The sequence below is a fragment of the Pipistrellus kuhlii genome, unplaced genomic scaffold (genome assembly GCF_014108245.1).
Source record: "Pipistrellus kuhlii isolate mPipKuh1 unplaced genomic scaffold, mPipKuh1.p scaffold_m20_p_44, whole genome shotgun sequence".
In the NCBI taxonomy this organism is placed as follows: Eukaryota; Metazoa; Chordata; class Mammalia; order Chiroptera; family Vespertilionidae; genus Pipistrellus; species Pipistrellus kuhlii.
In genome coordinates, this window is record NW_023425545.1 from 3274365 (window position 1) to 3294867 (window position 20503).

The 20503-nt window shown below is 57.1% G+C and overlaps 1 protein-coding gene across 1 annotated transcript; it reads right to left on the minus strand.

Annotated features, from left to right (window-relative positions):
• Positions 1–1717: 1717 nt before the first annotated feature.
• RAB40B (RAB40B, member RAS oncogene family) lies at positions 1718–15161 on the minus strand. The gene is made up of 6 exons (XM_036412351.2): positions 14896–15161; positions 6241–6301; positions 5228–5288; positions 4472–4549; positions 3265–3487; positions 1718–2408 (listed from the first exon to the last, which is right to left on the minus strand). The coding sequence occupies exons 1-6, from the start codon at positions 15035–15037 to the stop codon at positions 2137–2139; spliced, it is 837 nt and encodes a 278-aa protein (XP_036268244.1). The 5' UTR covers positions 15038–15161; the 3' UTR covers positions 1718–2136.
• Positions 15162–20503: the final 5342 nt, after the last annotated feature.

Here is a 20503-nt window from a genome sequence, read left to right on the forward strand (position 1 = left end):
AGCAAACAGAAGCATCTCTGCCTCCGTCTTTTTGGCAAAACAACCTTGACCAAGCCTGTCGCCCGCTTTCCCCGCCGTCTGTTTGGCAGAAGACGCCTCGGGGCGGCGGGCTCCTGGACCAGGAGCTGTTTCCACGGGCGATGAAGGCGTCGCTGCGCCTACACGTCTGACTCTCCGCGCTCGGGAAGAGCTTCACGGCGTCCGGGCGGAGCTCTGCGCGTGTTCGTAGTCGGGGCGGGTGTCGCCGGCAGCGAGGGCCCTGGGAGGGAAGGACAAACACAGGGTCGGAGCACAAGGCTCTGAAATCCAGGTGCCGGCAGGGCCTGGCTCTCTCTGGGCGGGGATGGGGGGAACGGGGTCCTGCCTCCTCCAGCTCCTGGCGGCCACCTGGAGCCGGTCTGCAGGGGGCTGAGGCCTTGGAGCGTGTGCTGTGAGAGAGCTCCCGTCACAGAGGCCGCGGGAACCTATCATAGACCCTCTGGGACAGCCTTCGATCGGAAAGCAATAGGAAAGGGAGGGGGAGGAACGTTGTTTGTCCCAGTTTAACCTCAGGGCCGGGGACCCATGCCCAGTAGCCGCCACCATCCGTGGGCTGCGCCTTTGCTCTCCCTCGGGGTCCTGAGAAGCGCGTTCTTCAAAGGGGAGGAGAGGGGTTTTCACTCCGGCCCCTCCTCGTTGCAAACGAAGGGGAGACAGGCCCCACCTCGGCTGCCCAGCTTCCCGGCCTGCGTGCCAGCCCTTCCCTGCCTCCATCCACTGCCCACAGCGTGTCCCCCAGGCCTGCTGCTGCCCGCTGCCCGCTCCCCTGTGGACTTGTCCTGGCCTCCCCAGCCCTCTCCTTCCTCCTCCCTGGGCCTCGGTTTCCCCATCTCTGAACAAAGGTTGCTCCTGGCTCTAGAGCTCCTCAAACTTCTAAAAACCTGTCCACCACTTACAGAAACAGAGGACACCTCAACTCATGTCACTTTTTTAATCCTTCCTCCTGACCGCCCGCTGCCACACGGGGACAGCTCACAGGGCTGTCAGGAAGGAGACACCCGACAGGTCTCTGCAAAGGCGGCCAGGCCCCATTCTTCAAGCCACCGTGACCGGAGGGCGTCTCTCTGCATCTTCCCAGCCGGCGCCCTCCGTCCCAGGCAGCCCTGGAGGAAGGTGGGCCGGAACTGCCCGATCACAGGCCGCGTCCAGCCGCCCGTGGGGGTCAGGCGGGTTGTTGGAGGGCCGGCGCCAGGCCGAGGGCTCGCGTGGTTACCGTGGGCTCCACCTGCGTGGGAGCCGGCGCCCTGAGCCCAGTGTTCAGAGGCCGAGGGTGCTCCCCTCTTTCTGCCTCCACTTTTCTTTTCGGGAAAAGGGATCTTTTTCAGCAGCTTGCCAACGCCCCATACCTGCTGGACACCGTGAACTGGCACCTGCACCAGGCGGTGAACAGAGAAGTAGAGGGCTGTGAATACAGCCAGACCCGGTGATGAGGCTGCGGAGAGCAGGCACACCTTCCCCCGTTCCCTCCCACGCCCCCCACGCCCGCCTTTTCCCGCCGAGACGCCCGCCGACGGGCGCCTTGCCCACCCCACTCTGCGGTAGCCGCTCTGGGCTCGACACCAGAGGGATCTTCGCATTTTCTTTTCTCTGCTTCATAACGTGTGGGACGTTTCATACAAAATAAACATAGATGGGCAGAAGATGTGCATATAAATCACTTATTAATCCCGAAACATCGTAAAGAACATAGCAAAAACTTTATCAAACCCGTTTTGTACAGAAGCGGGACGGATCTGCTTTCCGGTATCCCGGGTGCGTCCGCGGCTTTTATAAATTAGTTAAAAAGGAGATTACAAAAGGCTCCCCGTCCCCCGCAGCCCACGCCGTCCCACTCCCGCCGAGCCGCCGTCCACGGGAATGACATGGGAGCCGCGGTATTGAGAGGCAGGCAGAGTACCGCTCTCCCCTTTATGAACGAACACACGTCTAACACAAGAGCTTCATGCACATCCACGTGGAAACAACATCGAGCCGTGGCATGGGTGTCCGTTGCCCGGAGCGAGGGCCGGCCGGCGTTCCTCGGCCCGGCGCGGCTCCCGGCGCGGCTCCTGCGGGGCGGTGGAGCCCGGAGTCTGCAGTGGGTGCCCGTCCCGCCTCCTAGGAGACCTTGCAGCTGCTGCGGGCACAGCGCTGGGGCGGGCTCTGGGGCAGCCGCGCGGCCTTGCCCTTGCGCAGGCCGCTGCGCTTGTGCAGCGTGCCCGCCGTGACCGAGTAGGAGCGGCCGTGCATCATCCTGGCGTTGAGGCCGTTGGCCATGGAGAAGGACTTGAGGTGGCTCCTCAGGGCCAGCGGGAGCGGGAGCTTGTCCACCAGGTGCACAGGCGTGCAGGACACCACCGCCCGGCAGCACAGGTCCTGCAGGCTCAGCACTTGGGAGAGAAGAGAAGCCTGCTCAGGCGGTCCCTGCACCGACCTCGGGGCAGCCAGCCACCTTCCCACCGCCTTCCCCGGGACCCGGGACGGGGGACCAGGAGGGCCGGGGTTGAGGCGCTCCCCACGCACCCACGGGCAGCCGCTGGCACGACTCGGGGAGAGCCACCTGCTTTCGTCACCCTAACTGTTCCCCAAAACCCGAGAGGGCACATCTCTCCTTCAGGCCTGAGAGGTGAGGCGAGGGAGGATGTCCCAGGAGGTCTCCTCAGGAAAAAGACCCCTGCCCGGCCGGCGTGGCTCAGGAGCTGAGCATCAGCCTAAGAACCAGGAGGTCACGGTTTGATTCCCGGTCAGGGCCCAGGTTGTGGGCTCAATCCCAGTGGGGGGCGTGCAGGAGGCAGCCGATCAGTGATTCTCTCCCATCATGGATGTTCCTATCTCTCTCTTCCTTCCTCTCTGAAATCAATATATATATATATTTTATTTTATTATTATTATTTTTTTTTTAAAGACCCTGCAAACTTCTGTTTCTCAGGTTTCTCTCTTTATAAACAAAGTGGAAAGGGCATTATTCCTAACGTGATGAGCTCTTCCCAAAGCCATCCGCAGGAAGGTCGAAGGTCGTGTGGAAGCCACAGTACTGCCCAGGGGTCCCTCCTCACAGGCTGGGGGTCCTGCTCAGACACAAGCCCCGCTCAGCGTGGCCGCCGGCGTCACCTCATGACAAATGGTCCGCCTGTGCCCACGGTCGGCTCTCAGCAGCCTCCGGGGCGGCCAGACCGAGCCATGGCCGTGACTTCCCTCCACGGCAGCACAGTTAAGCCCCGGGCCTCGGGGCAGCTCAGCGCCTACCCTTGCTCGGCCGCCAGAGCCGGTCCATGCCGTGCCGCAGCAGCACGATCCTGGCCAGCTCCGTGAAGGACTCGGTGATGTTGAAGTTGCACAGCGGGCTGACCTCAAAGAAGGTGACGCCCAGGCGCTCGGCGTAGGCCTGGGCCTGCTCCGTGGGCACCTGCCGCTTGAAGGCCAGGTGCAGGCGGTTCCCCACCAGGATCTTGGGGACCCCGGGAGCGTGCTGACGGCGAAAGGAAGGCGAGGGAAGCGGTTACTCGTGTGAGCTGTGCTGTGGGCACCGTAGGTTACGGGGTACCAGGTGGCATGCCCCCCGAGTTTACGCGGACCCAGAACTTCAGGACGTGCCGTGTTTGGAAATGGGGTCTGTGAGGATGCGATTGGTTGAGATGAGGTCAGCGGGGTGAGCCTACACCCAATCACTGGGTCCTCATGGAGGACACAGGGAGGAGGCAGTGACCATGGATGGAGACCGGGAAGCAGCTCCAGGCCCAGGAGCGCCCGGGGCTGACGCAGCCACAGCAGCGGAGGGACGGGGAGGAGCGGAGGGACGGGGAGCAGCGGAGGGACGGGGAGGAGCGGAGGGACGGGGAGGAGCGGAGGGACGGGGAGCAGCGGAGGGACGGGGAGGAGCAGAGGGACGGGGAGGAGCCTCCTCAGGACGTTAGGAGGGAGCGCTGCCCTGCCCACACCTCCATCTTGGACTTCTGGCTTCCAAACGTGAGAAAATAAGTGTGTAGCTTTAAGCCACCTGGTTGAAGGTCATGTGTTAGAGCAGCAGCAGGAAACTAAGATGGTGGGTGTGGTCTCCGCCACGCCATGTCCCCTGGGCAGTGGGGCTGGTCAGGGTGCCAGCAGGCAGCAGCCGGGCACTGCCCATGACCCCACGAGACTACAGCAGGGCACCTGTAACCCCATGAGACCACGGCAGGGCACCCCGTGACCCCACCGGACCACGGCAGGGCACCCCGTGACCCCACCGGACCACGGCAGGGCACCCCGTGACCCCACCGGACCACGGCAGGGCACCCGTGGCCCCTGACCACATGCAGGGCCGGGATGCTTGGGCTTGCGGGTTCTCGCCTCAGGGCAGGTCCTGTGCTGGAAGGTGACCCCGCCCCCTGGGGCTGAAGCCCGATGCCCTGGCCCACACGCCCGGCCTCTCCCACCCCGCGCCCACAGGGAGGGGGGCCGCTCCGGGGCACACCTCATCGATCTCCTTAATCCAGCGGTTGATGCCGTCGAAGGACCAGCGGTTTGCGATGTCGTAGACCAGGATCACCCCCTGGGGAGAGGCACCGGTGACCTCGCCGCTGGCACAGCTCCGGCTGCGCAGCCACGGGGGCCACACAGAAACGACCACACCAGCCTGCCGCCGGCGAGCTCGTCCTAATGCAGCTGTTCGGATTTACCCATCGGATGTAGCAATTACGGGATTATCCCCACTATTTCCCAGGCTCATGGCTGAGCCTCCAGCATCCAGGTGGGCTGGGACTAGAACTCGATGCCCCCCGTCCACAAGCTGCTCCAGGGACATAGGCGTGGGGAGCCGGGCTCCCCCGCTCAGGAGGAGCGGAGCCCACCCACCGGGGTGCCCAGGTGCACACACACAGACACACACAGGGCCATTAACACAGGTGCACACACAGGAAAATTTATACCAACACAGGTCTGCACACGTACAGACACACACGTGCACACTCCCATGTGCAGTGGGTGCACAAGCACACACATGCACAACAAACACAGGTGTGCAACATGAACACGCCTGTGCATGTATAGACAGCCTCGCCCGTGTGCGTGAACACGCACGTGCATAGAACACTGCGCACAGGCACACGCACAGGCACAGCCCTGGCGCCAACAGAGGCTCTGAGCCGCCACGCCCTCCACAGCCCGTGGGGAGCCCAGGCGTCCGGGAACGAGCCTCCCACAGGTCAGCATGACCTCCCGCTCGCGGTACCTGTGCGCCCCGCGAGTAGGAGCGGAAAATGGTGCAGAATCTCCCCTGCCCGGACGTGTCCCTGGAAGGAGAAGGTGGTGGGGACGGGTGAGACACTGCCGCTTCTTCCTGACCCCGGCATCCCACGTGGGACCCCCTCGACCGGTGGCCCAGCCGTGGACCGTCCGAGACCCCCCCTGGGGGACCCGGACCCCGGACCGTCCTGGGCTCATGCTCTTTCCTGGCGGTCACTCTGGAAGCCAAACTAGAAAAATTCGTGACAGGTTTCAACACCCTAATTCTGACATTTAAGTAAATCCAGTGTCAGCTCCAAAACATTGTGGAATCTGGAGACAAAGCTGTGTGTGAGGGATGTGAATCTCATGGGGGGGAGGGGGGGGTCGAAGGATTTGGCGGGATCCCTTGGCTTCTGCTGACGCTGAGTCAATCAGGTAAAGCCGGACCCTGGGTGACCTTCCCCAGACTCCTAGCAGGGCTGGCTCCGAGGCCAGAGGCTGGGAGCAGCCAAGCCTCAGAGCCACCCAGCAGCCCGGCAGAGCCTCAGTGCTCAGGCCTGGCCCTGAGGCCAGGACAGCCACCCTGAGGGACCAAGCCCAGCTCTGCCCTGGGGCCTGCAGGACCATCAGGGTTCCCGCCTCGGCCAGAACGTGTGGACAGTTCACCTGGCCTCTGGTGCCCGCCGGGGTGGGGGCTCCCGCCTGGGGGTGGGGGATGGGACGTGGAGGGACCATCTAACCCAGAAACGGGACTGGGAGCCGAGAGCCTGTTCAGATAGCGCCGAGGGGAGTGGACATTCAGAAGAAAGTTTGGAGCCCCTGCTACTCTGCCTCTGAGCCCCGGGAAGTTCGGGCCACAGATTCCTGGCCGACAGCAGGGCCCACAGGGCCCAGGGCCAGCCCCTCCTTCGGGGAGCCCCGGGCCCGTGGGCCAGGCAGGCGGGGAGAGGATCTCCCCAGGTGCAGGCCGAGCTCGGAGGCCGGGCCTGCGCAGGGCCAGGCGGGCGCCACACTCACCAGAGCTGCAGCTTCACCCGCCGGCCGTCCAGCAGGATGGTGGTGGTCTTGTAGTCGATGCCTGCGGAGGAGGGTGGGCGGCGTAAAGGGGAGCGGCTGCAGGGCCCCCCGTCATCCTCCTCCACAGGCGCACGGGCACCCGCTCTCAGGCGGGAGGCAGGGCTCTCACTCACCCCCTCTCCCTGCAGAGGCATGGCGCTCAGGCCGGGGGTGCTGGACCCTGCTGTGGGTCTCCCCGGACGGCTCGGCCCTCTCCCCCACAACCCCCCCTTCCACCCATCCGCGCCTCCTCCTCTCACACACACGAGGGGCTACACAGAGATGGTTCCCTCCGATTAGCACACCGAGGATGTCTCGTTGTGGAGAACGTAAAATCAGGTGGGAAAGCACCACAGCTCTGCAAGACCACGTGTGTGCACGTGCACAGAGTCTCCGGGTGGCAGAATCTGGATAGTTTTTACTTAAAAAAGGGCTTTCTCTGTTTCCAAGTTTTCTTCAATGAGCATGTATTTCTTCTAAGACCAGAAGAAGAAGAAGAAGAAGAAGAAGAAGAAGAAGAAGAAGAAGAAGAAACAATAATCATTTCCAAGAACTATTCCTCCCCATCAGCCAAAGCCAAGTTCCTGCTTCTCTGAGAACCCTGCCTGAGCGCACAGAGGAGTCTCCGAGTTTGAGGAAGAGAACGCGAGAACAGGCACAGGTGGGCGACGAGAGGAGGGGAGAAAGGAGAGCCTTTCCCCGAATCAGGACCCGGTGGCTTAGCGAGCACAGAGGGCAGAGGCGTGTGTGCTGGCCTGGCCTCCCATGGGCTGGGCACCGGCGCCCCAGGGCACTCCCACGGGAGGAGAGGCTGTGAAGACTCGGACGGGCGTGATCCCACTTTGAACGTTTGCACACGTAAAGCCACTGCGCTAGTCTCGCATGCTGGGGGCAAGTGCCTGGGGAGCAGCCAGAGAGGGAGAGGGCGGGCTGGGCCCTGGAGGGATCCTGCGTGGGTGCGAGGCTCCTCCAAAATGAAACAGCAAAGACGGGCCGTCTTCAAGGGCTTGCCCTGTGCTCCCTGGAAAGATCTAGAATGTTAGACTACCCCCTCCCCCGCCCAAAGAGCCGCGAGAAAAGACTATCCCGTTCATGAAGTCTGTCTTTTTGGTTGTTGTTAATCCTCACCCTAGTATTTTCCCACTGATTTTAGAGTGGAAGGGAGGGGGAGGAGGGGAAGAAGGGAGAGTGGGAAGAGAGAGAGAGAGAGAGAGGGAGAGAGAGAGAGAGAGAGAGGGAGAAATCGATTGGCTATCTTCCCAGGTATGTGCCCTTGACCTGAAGCTGCCCTCCAGAGTACGGGTGATGCTCAACCACTGAGCCACACCAGCCAGGCTAACGTCTCCTGTCTGTAAAGCAGGCTGAGGGTAAGAGACGTGCCTTGTGGGGGTGACAACAGATTCAGCTCCCCATTCCAGGGCGCTGCACCGGGCTGTTGGGGCTGAGCATGGAATTTGCAGGAAGTCTAGCTCAGTAGCTTCAGACTCTGTGAATGTGGAGACAGCAGGCCCCAGCCCCGCTCCCCGTGTGCACCGCCCGTGTGCACCCCACCCCTGCATTCTAAGCCTCCCGTTATTTCTCTTGTTTTCTGTCTCCAAGTTTGCAAACTACAAGCTTGTATTCCGGGATCAGAAAGTGTAACTCAGCATCTCGGTCCTCAACTCATTCACCAGGAACTCTGTCCATCAGAAATAAAAATACACAAAAGCTTCCAGAACAAAGCCTGTCAGAGGCTGGAGTGAGTCAGAGTAAGGGACAAGAAGAGATACATTTTTAGCCTTCTTTAAAAAAAATAAAAAATAAAAAAAAGGAAACCTCAAATGCCCAGCCGGTCAATATGCTTTTAGCTCTGCCGGAAGGATAAATAATTTAGGAATCTATTTTGACTCCTCCACCACCTGCTGCTTCTATTTTAGCGAGGCAGTGGCCATGGCCACCGTCACTGAGGGGGTTTGATCATGGTGTAAATATGGGTTAAATGCCACTTACAGACATACCGTATTTTTCAGACCATAAGACGCTCCGGACCATAAGACGCACCAGTTTTTAGAGAAGGGAAATGAAGAAAAAAAGATTCTGAAACAAATAGTGTCCTAAAATATTTTATGTGCATTAAAACCCAACATCACAGTCATAAACACATGTAATCAACCCTGTAAAGTAAACAGCAGCATTTAGAACCATTTTAGAGCCGGGCAAGCACACAGAGACCACACAGAGCCGGGCAAGTAAAAAAACTTTTTTTTTAAAGTATATGTGTAGGCTATATTTGGACCATAAGACGCAGGGACTTTCCCCCCCCCACTTCTGGGGGGAAAAAAGTGCGTCTTATGGTCCGAAAAATACGGTATTTGCCTTTGAGAAATGTATCTGTTTTTATTTAAAAGTTTCTACTGGCTTGAGAGAGAGAGAAGGAGAGAGAGAGAGAGAGATTGAAACAGGTGAGAGGAACACAGATGGGCTGCCTCCTGCACGCTCCAACCAGGACTCGAACTGGTGACCTCTCGGGACATGGGTTGACGCTCAGCCACGGAGCCACGTGGGTCAGGCTGAACGTATCTGATGCTGAACTGAAATATCCGATGGAAGACTGGCGGTTCCCGGGGATGGGACGAGGGGAATATTCTGGAATTAGAGAGTGGGGATTGATTCATAGAGACTGAATGTACCAGCCGCCACTGAATTGTTCCCTTTAAAATGGTTCCTTTCCTATCCTGTAAATTTGACCTCAAAAATATGCATGTAGCCAAAACTGGTTTGGCTCAGTGGATAGAGCGTTGGCCTGTGGACTGAAGGGTCCCGGGTTCGATTCCGGTCAAGGGCATATACCTTGGCTTCGGGCACATCCCCAGTGGGGGGTATGCAGGAGGCAGCTGATCACTGTTTCTAACTCTCTATCCCTCTCCCTTCCTCTCTGTAAAAAATCAATAAAATATATTTTAAAATGCATGTACATATGTCCTGCCCCGAAACTGACTCTGCCTGCTTTGGGGATGGGAAGGGCACATGGGTGCAGGGGTAGGAGAAGGGGGAGGGCTGGAGGGGGGGAGGGAAGGGAGGAGGGCGAGGGCTGGAGGAGGGGCCCAGGATAGGCTGGGAGCTTCAGCCAGGCCCAGCGCCTGCCCCTCGGGGACTGGGACAGACGGGGATTTGATGTGCGTCCTCCACAGGGGAACCCACTTGGAGCAGCACCTGCTCTGCCAGCTCTGCGTCTCCTTTGAGAAGGGGAGTGTGTCCCTGCTTGCTTCTCCTCCTGGTCTTTCTGAGACAGCAAAGCCGGGGACCTGGTGCCTCCGTCTCCTCGTGGCCTGGCTGTGTTTACGACGCGGCCTCTGTGAGCTAGCTCTTGCTTTTATTTTTAATCAAACAAAATGCCAGTCCTGTCACGAGTCACCGAGTGATTCAAACTCCTGAGCAGCCTCGCTGAGTCACGCCGGGGGCGGGACCTGTTCATTATTAGCTGGAAGGGGAGCCGCGTGGCCTGAGCTCACGGCGGCGAGGAGCCAGGTCAGGCCTGCGTGGCTCTCCACCCGCAGCGATGACCCTCCGCAGGGTCCCAGGCCGGAAACAGGGCATCCGTGGGAAGATCTAGAAAAAGGTGACCAAACGTCCCTTTGGCAGGACAGTCCCACTGTGTTTTAAAACAGTCCCGATTTCCGCGTGCCCTACCAGGGATCAAACCTGCCACCAGGACATGTGCCCTGCACCGCGGATTGAACCATGACTTCCTTGTTCATGGGGCAATGCTCAGCCAGTGAGCCACAGCCCGTCGAGCATGGCTGCTCTTCCCAGCTTTCGCTTCTACACAATTCATTCTTTGTAACCAGTTAAGCTGAAGAAGCCTGGGGAGGATGTTAACTGGATTGGCTCAGTAAATAGAGCGTCCGCCTGTGGACCCAAGGGTCCCAGGTTCGATTCTGGTCAAGGGCATGTACCTTGGTTGCAGGCACATCCCCGTGGGGGGTATGCAGGAGGCAGCTGATCAATGTTTCTCTCTCGTCGATGTTTCTAACTCCCTCTTCCTTCTCTGTGAAAAAACAGGGAAGTGGCCGCATGTGCTGTGGGTGATAGGCCCCTGCTGCTTCTCTCCACCTGAACAGCCAGGCTGGTGAGGGGTGAGCAGGTGTAGACGGTAGAGCCACCCGGCGATGCCTGCTCAGCCATGTCCACTCTGCAGCCACCGTGGTGCTGGGTGCCAGCAACAGAGGACACTGAGCATGGTGGGTGGACGCCCAGCCCAGGAGCTGACCGCATCCGGGAGGGACCTGGGCTGCCAGCTCTGAGCCGCCCCCTGCCCAGCTCCTGAATACGGTTTGTCCTGATGGGACTGCAGGGATCAGGGGGCAGACGAAAGGGGTGGTCACCTGCAGGGAGAAGGCCCCACAGGACAGAGAGAGACTTTTAAAGAGAAACACGAAAGGCGTCTAAAGAGAAAAGCTGACACCAGCGCAGTATTATTATTTTCAAATACATAGACGAATGTATGACTTAACTTTTAAAAACCCAATGCACTATGCAAATGGACCGTGTGTGCACCCATGGCCCTGCCGTGGGTAGAGAGTGGAAGGCCATCTACCGCCTCTTCTTTAAGGAATTACACCGCAAAGAAAAGGGTACGACATGATGCAGCTCTCAGGCCAAACTTGAAGTGAGGACTTGAAAAAACCGTGCTTTCAATCTTCAAGTGGTTGCCAAGGGAAACCGACAGCATAGCCATAAAACTGGCAAATGCACCAATGCTGCAGCCCCGCAGAGGAGGGGGAGGGTGCCTGTGCTCCCGCTCCCGGTGGAGGCTTGTCAGAGGCAGAGAGAAAGGACAAGAACCTGAAACCGAGGTCATTTTCAGGAGAGACGTTTCTGTGCTCCTGGGGGGAAGCCACCTCTCTGAGCCTCTTCTGAACCAGAGGGGCCCCGGGGGTGTGATCAGAAGTACGGCCCAGAGCCAGCCACCCTGTCCTGCTCGGCTCTTACACGTATGCTGTGTGATCTCGAGGGAGTTACTCACCCTCTCTGGGCTACGAATGTAACCTGTCTCAGGAGATGATGCTTCTACAATGCCGATAAGGGGGAGGTATTATTATAGAAACTGAGAAAGGAAGATGGGATTTTCCTGCTGGGAACAGAAGCTGAAGAAATAGCCAGGAGAAAGCACTGAGAGGAAACAGTCTCATGCTAGGGGGGGAAAAATTGGGAGGCAAGAGGTTGTAGTATTTAGTTTTAAAAACTGAAGATGGAGGCAGAGTCAGTGTCAGAGGGATGGGAAGTGAGAGACTCAACCAGCCATTGCTGGCTTTGGAGGAGGAAGAAGGGGCCGTAAGACGAGAAATGCGCTGATTCCAGAAGCTGGAAAAGGCAAGAATCAGACACCCCCAGCACTGCCTGCACCTGGATGTTAGCCCAGCGAGGCTGTGTTGATTTCTGACCCCTAGGATTGTAAGATAGTAAAATTATGTTGTTTTAAGCCACTAAGTGGGTGAGTAGTTGCTCAGCAGCAATAGAAACTAATACTAGATGTACCGGTTAATAACTCGGTTTTTTTTTTTAAATGGATGGAGTTACACATATGTTGATATACATGTGATTTGATATGTGTGCTATTCTGTTTTGTTGCTCCTTCAGATGACCACTTGTTCAGAAATTCAGGGGAAAAGGGCAAATTGCCCATCTGGGGAAAAAAATCAGGCTTCACCTTAGCACATCCAATGCCAAGGAGGAAGTGGGACAATAGTCACGAAGAGTTGAGGGGAAAAGCAACAACCCAAGAATATTATACCCAGCCAAGCTATCCTTCAAAGATAAGGAAACGGACTAGACATTCTCAAATGTGAAAATGTTCAGGAAATAGTCATGAGCCGTCCCTGGAAAATGACAGGAGAAGAAACCCAGCTAATGAAGGGGAGAGCAAAGGAAAGAACTCACTGACAGAGTGGAAGCAGGACCAGTGGTGAGCATTGAGTCCTGACCTGGTGAGCTATTAGCAAGCAGCTATGGTCATTGCAGCGACAACACACGTGAGTGTTATAAACCTGGGCAATGTGGAAACAACAACCTAGGCTGCAAAGCTCAGGTGTGGGGTGGGCGGAGGGGAAGGGAGCTGTGAAGCTGAAAATGCCTTTGAATGTCAGAAGCACCCATAGTTTTGAGGTAAAACCTGTCTAAGAAAAGATTCCTACTTTTCACAATTTTTCATCATCTCTTTTCTGAATCTTAGAAGAATCTTTTAGGAAATCGAAAACTCACAAGAGGCACATCGATGACAAGGAAAAAACTGGAAGAAAGCACGGGGTTGAGAGGTCCTGGGTTGGCCCTCTGACAAAGAGAAAGGAATGCACAGGAAGCTCAGTCAAGCCCTTGTTCAGACCGATCAGGAGCTCATGTTTGCTCCACATCATCACCGACCATACAGTTCAAAGCATCCCACGCTCGGTCCCTCAAACACACAGAGTTGTTAAGAGCGCCATGCCTTGCCGAAACTGGTTTTGCTCAGTGGTTAGAGAATCTGTCTGCGGACTGAAAGGTCCCAGGTTCGATTTCGGTCAAGGGCATGTACCTTGGTTGTGGACATCCCCAGTAGGGGGTGTGCAAGAGGCAGCTGATCGATGATTCTCTCTCATGGATGTTTCTAACTCTGTATCCCTCTCTCTTCCTCTCTGTAAAAAATCAATAAGATAAAATATATTTTTAATAAAAAAAACAAGCGCGCCATGCCTTAGCTGTTGAAGGCATTACTCCTCCACTGCAGCTCCTCCATTCACCAGCGGAGCTCTGAGGGCCCAGCTGTGAGCAAACCGCCTCAGCCCTCCTGGAGCTTGAACTCAGGGCTGCCCAGCCCAGCAGACCTCGGCCACCTGTGTCTGCTACTGCTGAGCACCAGAAACATGGCTAATGCAAACTTCCGATTGCATTCCATTTTATTTATTTATTTATTTATTTATTTATTTTGATATATTTTATTGATTTTTCACAGAGGAAGGGAGAGGGACAGAGAGTTAGAAATATTGATGAGAAAGAAACATCGACCAGCTGCCTCCTGCACGCCTCTCACCGGGGATGTGCCCCCAACCAATGTACATGTCCTTGACCGGAATCAAACACTGGGACCCTATAGTCCCTAGATACATGCTCTATCCACCAAGCCAAATCGGCCAGGGCTTGACTAATTCAAATGTAACTACTACTAAATTTAAAAAGCCCTGTGTAGCTAATGGGTCACCTCGGACAACACTGTTCTAGAATCTTCCGGAGTCTGCATGGGACCTCCAGGTGGTTCTCTGTCCATTGCAAACTGAGGATGAGTCCAGTTCTCCTCGTCGGCTCACACCCATCGTCTCAAACTGGGCAGCTAGATGGGATGCTGCCCAGTTCATGGACCTCTTATTAAAGCCAATAGATCTTCACGTTGAAAAGGAAAAGACTCGCGGTAGCCAGTGTGGCTCAGTGGATAGATTGTCGGCCTGTGGACCGAAGGGTCCTGGGTTCAATTCCGGTCAAGGGCATGAACCTTGGTTGCAGGCACATCCCCCGTGGGGAATGTGCAGGAGGCAGCTGATGGATGTTTCTCTCTCATCGATGTGTCTAACTCTCCTTCTGCCCCCGGAGAACGAGAACCCGACTGCAAGCCCAGAGCATAGGAGTGAGCGGCAGGCGCAGGGTCTGGGCCCAGGGGCCAGGTGTGGCTCACGCCCTGAGAGGACGCTCAGAGGCGGCCACGCACAGGCTTCCTGCCCGCTCAGTCTGCACTCCCAGGGGCTGGTGAAGGGCACAGACCGCCTCCCCGGTCTCCCTGCTCAGCTTTCTGCCCCCACACTTTCCTCTCCTCCCTCTTCCTTCCCTCCTAAGGCCCACCCCCTCCTGGGGTTGCGGCTGTCAACCCTCAGACCGCCGGGAAACGCCTGTCCTGGAGCTCCGGGCCACGGGCCTCGCTCCACCGGGACCCCACGCTCTCGCACGTTCTCCGCCCCAGACCGCGCTCTCCATCCAGGTCGCTTAGGTCCCTGCCCTCCCGGCCTGTCCGCCTGGAGCAGGAGCCCCGGGTCACGCCGAGAGCCTGGAGGAGCCCCCAGACTGGGCCTCCCGCGCCTCCTCTCGCTCCTCTTCCCTCCGACCCGCGCGCAGAGCAGCACCGGGAGCCAAGCCGCTCCCCCGGATCCCACGCGCCCGCCCGCCCGCTCCCTCTGCACCCCACATCTTTCCAAACGCGTCGCGCGCACGTGGGCCTCCCCTGGGGGCCCTCCAATCCCCACGCGCTCCCCCGCCTCATAGTCACCCCAGGCCGAGGACCTCCCTCGGCCTGCCCGGCCACTCGCTCCCTCCCGGCGCGGGGACGGAAGATGCTCCCCACGAGCCGCCTGGGTCCCCCACGTGCGGGACGGGGTGCCGCCGGAGCCGCCCGCGAAGTGTGGGCCCGATCCCGGCAGAGACAGGCCGGTCCCCGAGCCCCATGCTCCGCGCACCCGGCTTCGCTCCTCCCGGACCCCCGGTGCACCCCCCACCCCACCTCCCAGGCCCGGCCCAACTCCTCCGCCATCCCCCGCCCGATCCCCGCCGCCCTCCCGCGCTTCCCCCCGGGATCCCGCCGCCGTGCACCTGCGCCCCCCGCCCCCCGCCCGCGCTCACCCGCCGGGTGGCCGTAGGGGGACTCGGCCGCGCCGTCCTGCAGGCTCGCCAGGATCTCGCCCTTGCCCACGTCGCTGTCGCCCACCAGCAGGAACTTGAGCAGAAAGTCGTAGGCGCGGACCGGGCTCCCCAGGACGCTCATGGTGCCGCGCCCGCGCCCATGCCCGGCCCGCGGGACGGCGCGGAGGAGGCGGCGGGCACACGGGCGCCGCGCAAACCCGCAGCCGGCAGAACGCGGGGCTCCGTGCCGCCACCGCCTGACAGTGTGCGGCCCCGCCCCGCCCCGCCATTGGCTGGCCGCAGTTGCTAAGGTAACTGCGCGCGCTCATTGGCTACCTTGCCCGTCCATCTGACTGCGGTCTCCGCCTCCAGGCCGACGCCCACAACAGCAGCAGCCAATGGCGGACGGGAGGCGGGGCCACGGGGTCCAGGGCCAGGGTGGGGCGGAGCCAGAGGTGACAGAGGGCGGGGACGCCGAGCTGGCAGCCAATGCGCGGCCGGATGAGCAGGGGGCGGGGCAGGCGTTCGCTGTGCCGCGTGGGCCGGCACCGGGGCGGTGGGGCGATTCTGCACGCCGACCCCAGGCCGCGGCGCCAGGGCCCAGTCTCCGGGCGCCAGGGTCCCTATCCGGGACGGCTGCTCAGGCCTTTTCCTGGTCCCAGAAAGACTCAAAGCCCGTGGGTGCACGTACCTGTGTGTGCTCGTGCGCCGGGGTACGCGTGCACGTGTCTGTGCAGGTGCTGGAGAGAGGACGGGGGACCCTCCGGATCCGGGCCCCCCTCCGGTCTAGGGAGCCACGGTCTTCAGGCCTGCGCCTGCCTTCAGCTCTGGAGTGCTCACCAGGTAGGTGGCCGTTTGTCTCAATAAAATCTTCCTGCGAATGCCCACCCACTTTCTCTTCTGCAGCATCACATTTTCTTTCCCTATTGGGTCAAAATACGCTAAGAATCATTTTACTTAAAAAAAAAATATTTCTTGCCGAGACCGGTTTGGCTCAGTGGATAGAGCGTCGACCAGGGGACTAAAAAATCCCAGGTTCGATTCCGGTCAAGGGCATGTACCTTGGTTGCGGGCACATCCCCAGTGGGGGTGGTGCAAGAGGCAGCTGATCAATGATTCTCTCTCATTGATGTTTCTAACTCTCTATCCCTCTCTCTTCCTCTCTGTAAAAAATCAATAAAATATATATTTTAAAAAATATTTCTTTATTGATTTCAGAGAGGAAGGGAGGCGAGAGAGACAGAAACATCAATGATGAGAGAAGAATCACCTCGTGCACACCCCCTACTGGGGAGCAAGCCTGCAACCCAGGCATGTGCTGTTGGCCGGAATGGAACCTGGGACCCTTCAGTCCGCAGGCTGATGCTCTATTCACTAAGCCAAGCCGGCTAGGGCCATTTGACTTTTATGTGTTTTTGTTTTGTTTTGTTTTGTTTACAGAGGAAGGGAGAGGGATAGAGAGTTAGAAACATCAATGATAGAGCAACATCAATCAGCTGCCTCCTGCACGCCCCCTCTGGGGATGTGCCTGCCACCAAGTTACATGCCCTTGACCGGAATCGAACCTGAGACCCTGTAGTCCACAGACCGACGCTCTATCCACTGATCTAAACCAGTTAGTGCACATTTGACTTTTATTTTTTATTTATTTTATTTTTTTAAAAATATATTTTATTGATTTTGTACAGAGAAGAAGGGAGAGAGATAGAGAGTTAGAAACTCAATGAGAGAGAGTCATCGATCAGCTGCCCCTTGCACACCCCCTACTGGGGATATGCCCGCAACCAAGGTACATGCCCTTGACCGGAATCGAACCCAGGACCTTTCAGTCCCCAAGCCGACGCTCTATCCATTGAGCCAAACCGGCTTCAGCACATTTGACTTTGAAATAGTATATATTTTTATTGATTTAAGAGAGGAAGGGAGTAGAGAGAGAGGTAGAAACATCATTGGTGAGAATCATTGATTGGCTGCCTCCTGCACGCCCTCTACTGGGGAGCAACCGGGAATGTGCCCTGACCAGGAATCGAACCCAGGACCCTTCAGTCCACAGGCCTAAGCTCTATCCACTGAGTCAGACTGGCTAGGGCTGATTTTTTTTTAAAGAATCACTTGGAAAAAAAAAAAAAAGAATCATTTGAGGGGCCGGACCCGTCCATTCCAACTTGGCCTTCAGTCCTCCTTTTGCCCACAGCATCAAGGAGAGCCTTCAGCTGCTGGTGGATAGGCCCCCCAGCGCCTGCTGTTTCAGGCAGCACCACGTGAGTGAGAAGATCCAGAAGTTGGCCACCAACATCTCTGGTGACAAGCTGGTGTCGCTGGGGACTTGCTTTGGAAAATTCACTAAGACCCACAGATTCTGGTTGCACAACACAGCTCTGGATTACCTTGCACCCTATGCCCAGTACCAAGTGTGGATAAAGCCTGGAGCAGAGCAGTTGTCCTGAATGGGAACCACGTGTTAAAATCTGGACTGGGTGGTATCACTGAAAACACGTCTCAGTACTGGGGAGTGGTGGTGTACTCCATGGCAGACATTCCTGAGAGTTTTGGGGTGGCAGCAACGTCTACACAAGACTGCAGGAAAGTAGCCCTAACTGGTTTGGCTCAGTGGATAGAGCAGCAGCCTGAAGGCTGAAGGGTCCCAGGTTCAATTCTTGTTAAGGGCATGTACCTTGGTGGCAGGCACATCCCCAGTAGGGGGCGTGCAGGAGGCAGCTGATTGATGTTGCTCTCTCATTGGTGTTTCTAACTCTCTATCCCTCTCCCTTCCTCTCTGTAAAAAAATCAATAATAGCCGAAACCGGTTTGGCTCAATGGATAGAGCGTCGGCTTGGGGACTAAAGGGTCCCGGGTTTGATTCCGGTCAAGGGCATGTACCTTGGTTTCGGGCATATCCCCAGTAGGGGGTGTGCAAGAGGCAGTTGATGATTCTCTCTCATCCATCAGCTGTTTCTAGCTCTCAATCTCTCTCCTTTCCTCTCTGTACAAAATCAATAAAATATATTTTTTAAAAATCAATAATTTTTAGGAAAGTAGACTCCATGGCAATTGTGGTATTCCATCGAGCAGACATTGGGGAATATGTGCAACATGAAGAGACATTGACTTAAAATCATCGCAAGGTCTTATGGCTGTGTGGAAGGCCTGGCTTTGTTTCCTTTGAGCAGGCTCCATCATGTTGAATTTGGTCAACACTGTGATGTCTCCAGGGACTTCTTAGCTTAACATGGACAAATGCAGGCTGGATTCTTTTTTATTTTTATTTTTTATAAATATATTTAGGTGGGAGGATGACGGGACTGGGAGCACTCACGCGCCCAGGGAGGAGAGGGTGGGTGGGTGAGGTCAGAGCACCCACTGAGGGCTGTGTCTTTTCGGGGCTCACACACACCTTGCTGTAGATTGGGGACATCTGCAGCCACTTACATTTTCATTACTATGGAGACTGCCGCAGACACCTGGGCTCAGTCCTGCTGGGGACCTGATCTGAAGGACATACGTACTGGATTTCCCCACCCAAGGAGCACATCAGGAACAGAGGTCTGCCCACTCCGGAATGCTCCGCTGCTGTCCCCAGGCATGGGGTCCCTGTGCCTGCAGTCGATGCTGCTGCCCATACACATGGCAACAACTGGGTCTACTATGTCTGTTTTTACTTTTTGTCTGCGTACCCCGTGACTGCCCCTTTGTTTTAGGTTCTTGTGATAATTTATCGAGGGAGAAGAGAGATTTTTGTCCTGCCATTTTTGTCTGGCACCACCGGACTCCATCACAACATAGGATGTCAGGCCTAGAGCACCATTGGAGCACCTATGGGGTGGGAGAGAAGAGAAATGGCTGCCATCTCTGGGTGATATACAGGGATCTCTTTACATAATATGAAACTTGTCTCCCACTTGACTATGGAAAGGCATCTAAGTTTCTTTCTCTGGTGCTTACATAAAAATAGACTTAAGAACTAAAAAGGGACTGACCATATTTTCTCCCAAGCCCCAGGCACTTGCACACACCAATGAACTCCTGATTTCTCTCCTCTGCTGTCAGAAAATTAATAGAAACTGACAGCTGATGAGACTTTCACACTGGGTGTATATTTGCTGATGACTCATTAAGAATTCAGCCAAGGTGCCAGTTGTTCTTCCGATATAGAAAGAAAAACTATTTTAAGCAAAACTGTAACCTCACTGGTGCTAGTATCACAGCCGCAGGAAATCCACGTAATGTGGGTTTCGCGCCAGACTTTCACCCAGTGCAACCCTAGGTCCCGGGCCCACGCACGCCCCGCCCCCATATGCTCCGCCCAGACCCCGCCCCATATACTCGCCAGGCCCCGCCCACCATATGCTCCGCCCATGCCCACGCCCCGCCCTCCGGGCAGCCTGCACCGTCCCTTCTCAGCCCCACAGACAACAGCCCGGCCTCTGGGCGATTCACACCGGCCCGGCCGCGTGGAGGAGGTGGAAGGCAGAGCTGGGGTTCTGGCCGGGTCTGTCCCAGCAGCCCGAGCCCGCACCCTCCACCACTCAAACTGGGTGTTTGGGGGAAGTGGAAATCCTACTCCTTGGTGAAGGAGAGAGGCTTTGGTTGGGAATGCATGTTGAGCTTAATGTAGTCTCTCTCTCTCGCTTTTTTTTAAAAATACGTTTTTAGTGATTTTAGAGAGAGGAAGGGACAGGGGTGGAGAGATTGAAACATCGATGGGAGAGAGAGGCATCGATGGACTATCTCCGAGCGCCCCCTACTGGAGATCGAGCCTGCAGTCCAGGCCTGTGCCCTGACCTGGAGTCACACGGGGACCTCTGGGGCCATGGGTCCACGCCCACCCACTGGATTACCGGCGGGCAGTGTGGTATTTGACGTGGGGTGCAGCAAGGCTGGCTGGGTGCCGGGAAGGAAACCCCCACAAAGCAGCCACCCATAGCTGGGCTCGGGAGTAAAGCCCATCACCCTCCCTGTGTGGGCGGGCCTCGCCTCTCAGTAACAACACAGAGCAACACTGACCTCCCCGAAGGAGAGCACATCCGTCTGCAGGACTGGTCTGCCTTCGGACACTGTCTCGCACCTCCACAGTTGTGTGAGCCGGTTCCTTTAAATAAACCATTCCATATGTATGCACATCCAGGTGGTTTGGTTTCTCTGGAGAACCCCGACTAACACAGGGAGCAAAGAGGACTTTTTTCCTTTTTAAAAAAATATTATATATATTTTATTTCATTGAGGAAGGGGGAGGGAGAGAGAAATGGAAACATCAATGGTGAGAGAATCACTGTTAGGCTGCCTCCAGCACGCCCCCTACTGGGGATGGAGCCCGCAACCCGGGCCTGTGCACTGACCGGGAATCAAACCCTGACCTCCTGGTTCATAGGTCAGGGGTTAACCACTGAACCTCACCGGCGGGGACAGGCTATTCTGAGACCACCAGAGCCCCCAGGGCCCCGCCCCCACCCGGAGTCACCCGGCATAGCCCCGCCTCCACGCAGGTTTCTCCGCCTCCTCCTGGCGTCACCTAGCTCTCACCCAATCCCTGCGCGTCATACAGGCCCCGCCCACACAGCCCTGCCTCTCATCCAATCCCTGGCCTTCCTTCGTCCCCGCCCCTACGTGA

Coding starts and splice junctions, on each gene's coding strand:
- RAB40B (XM_036412351.2), bottom strand. CDS start 15,037: ATGAGCGTCCTGGGGAGCCCGGTCCGCGCCTACGACTTTCTGCTCAAG. Junction 4,550..5,227: donor CCTACTCGCGGGGCGCACAG/GTACCGCGAGCG, acceptor GCCTCTCCCCAG/GGGGTGATCCTGGTCTACGA. Junction 3,488..4,471: donor GGATTAAGGAGATCGATGAG/GTGTGCCCCGGA, acceptor TTTCGCCGTCAG/CACGCTCCCGGGGTCCCCAA.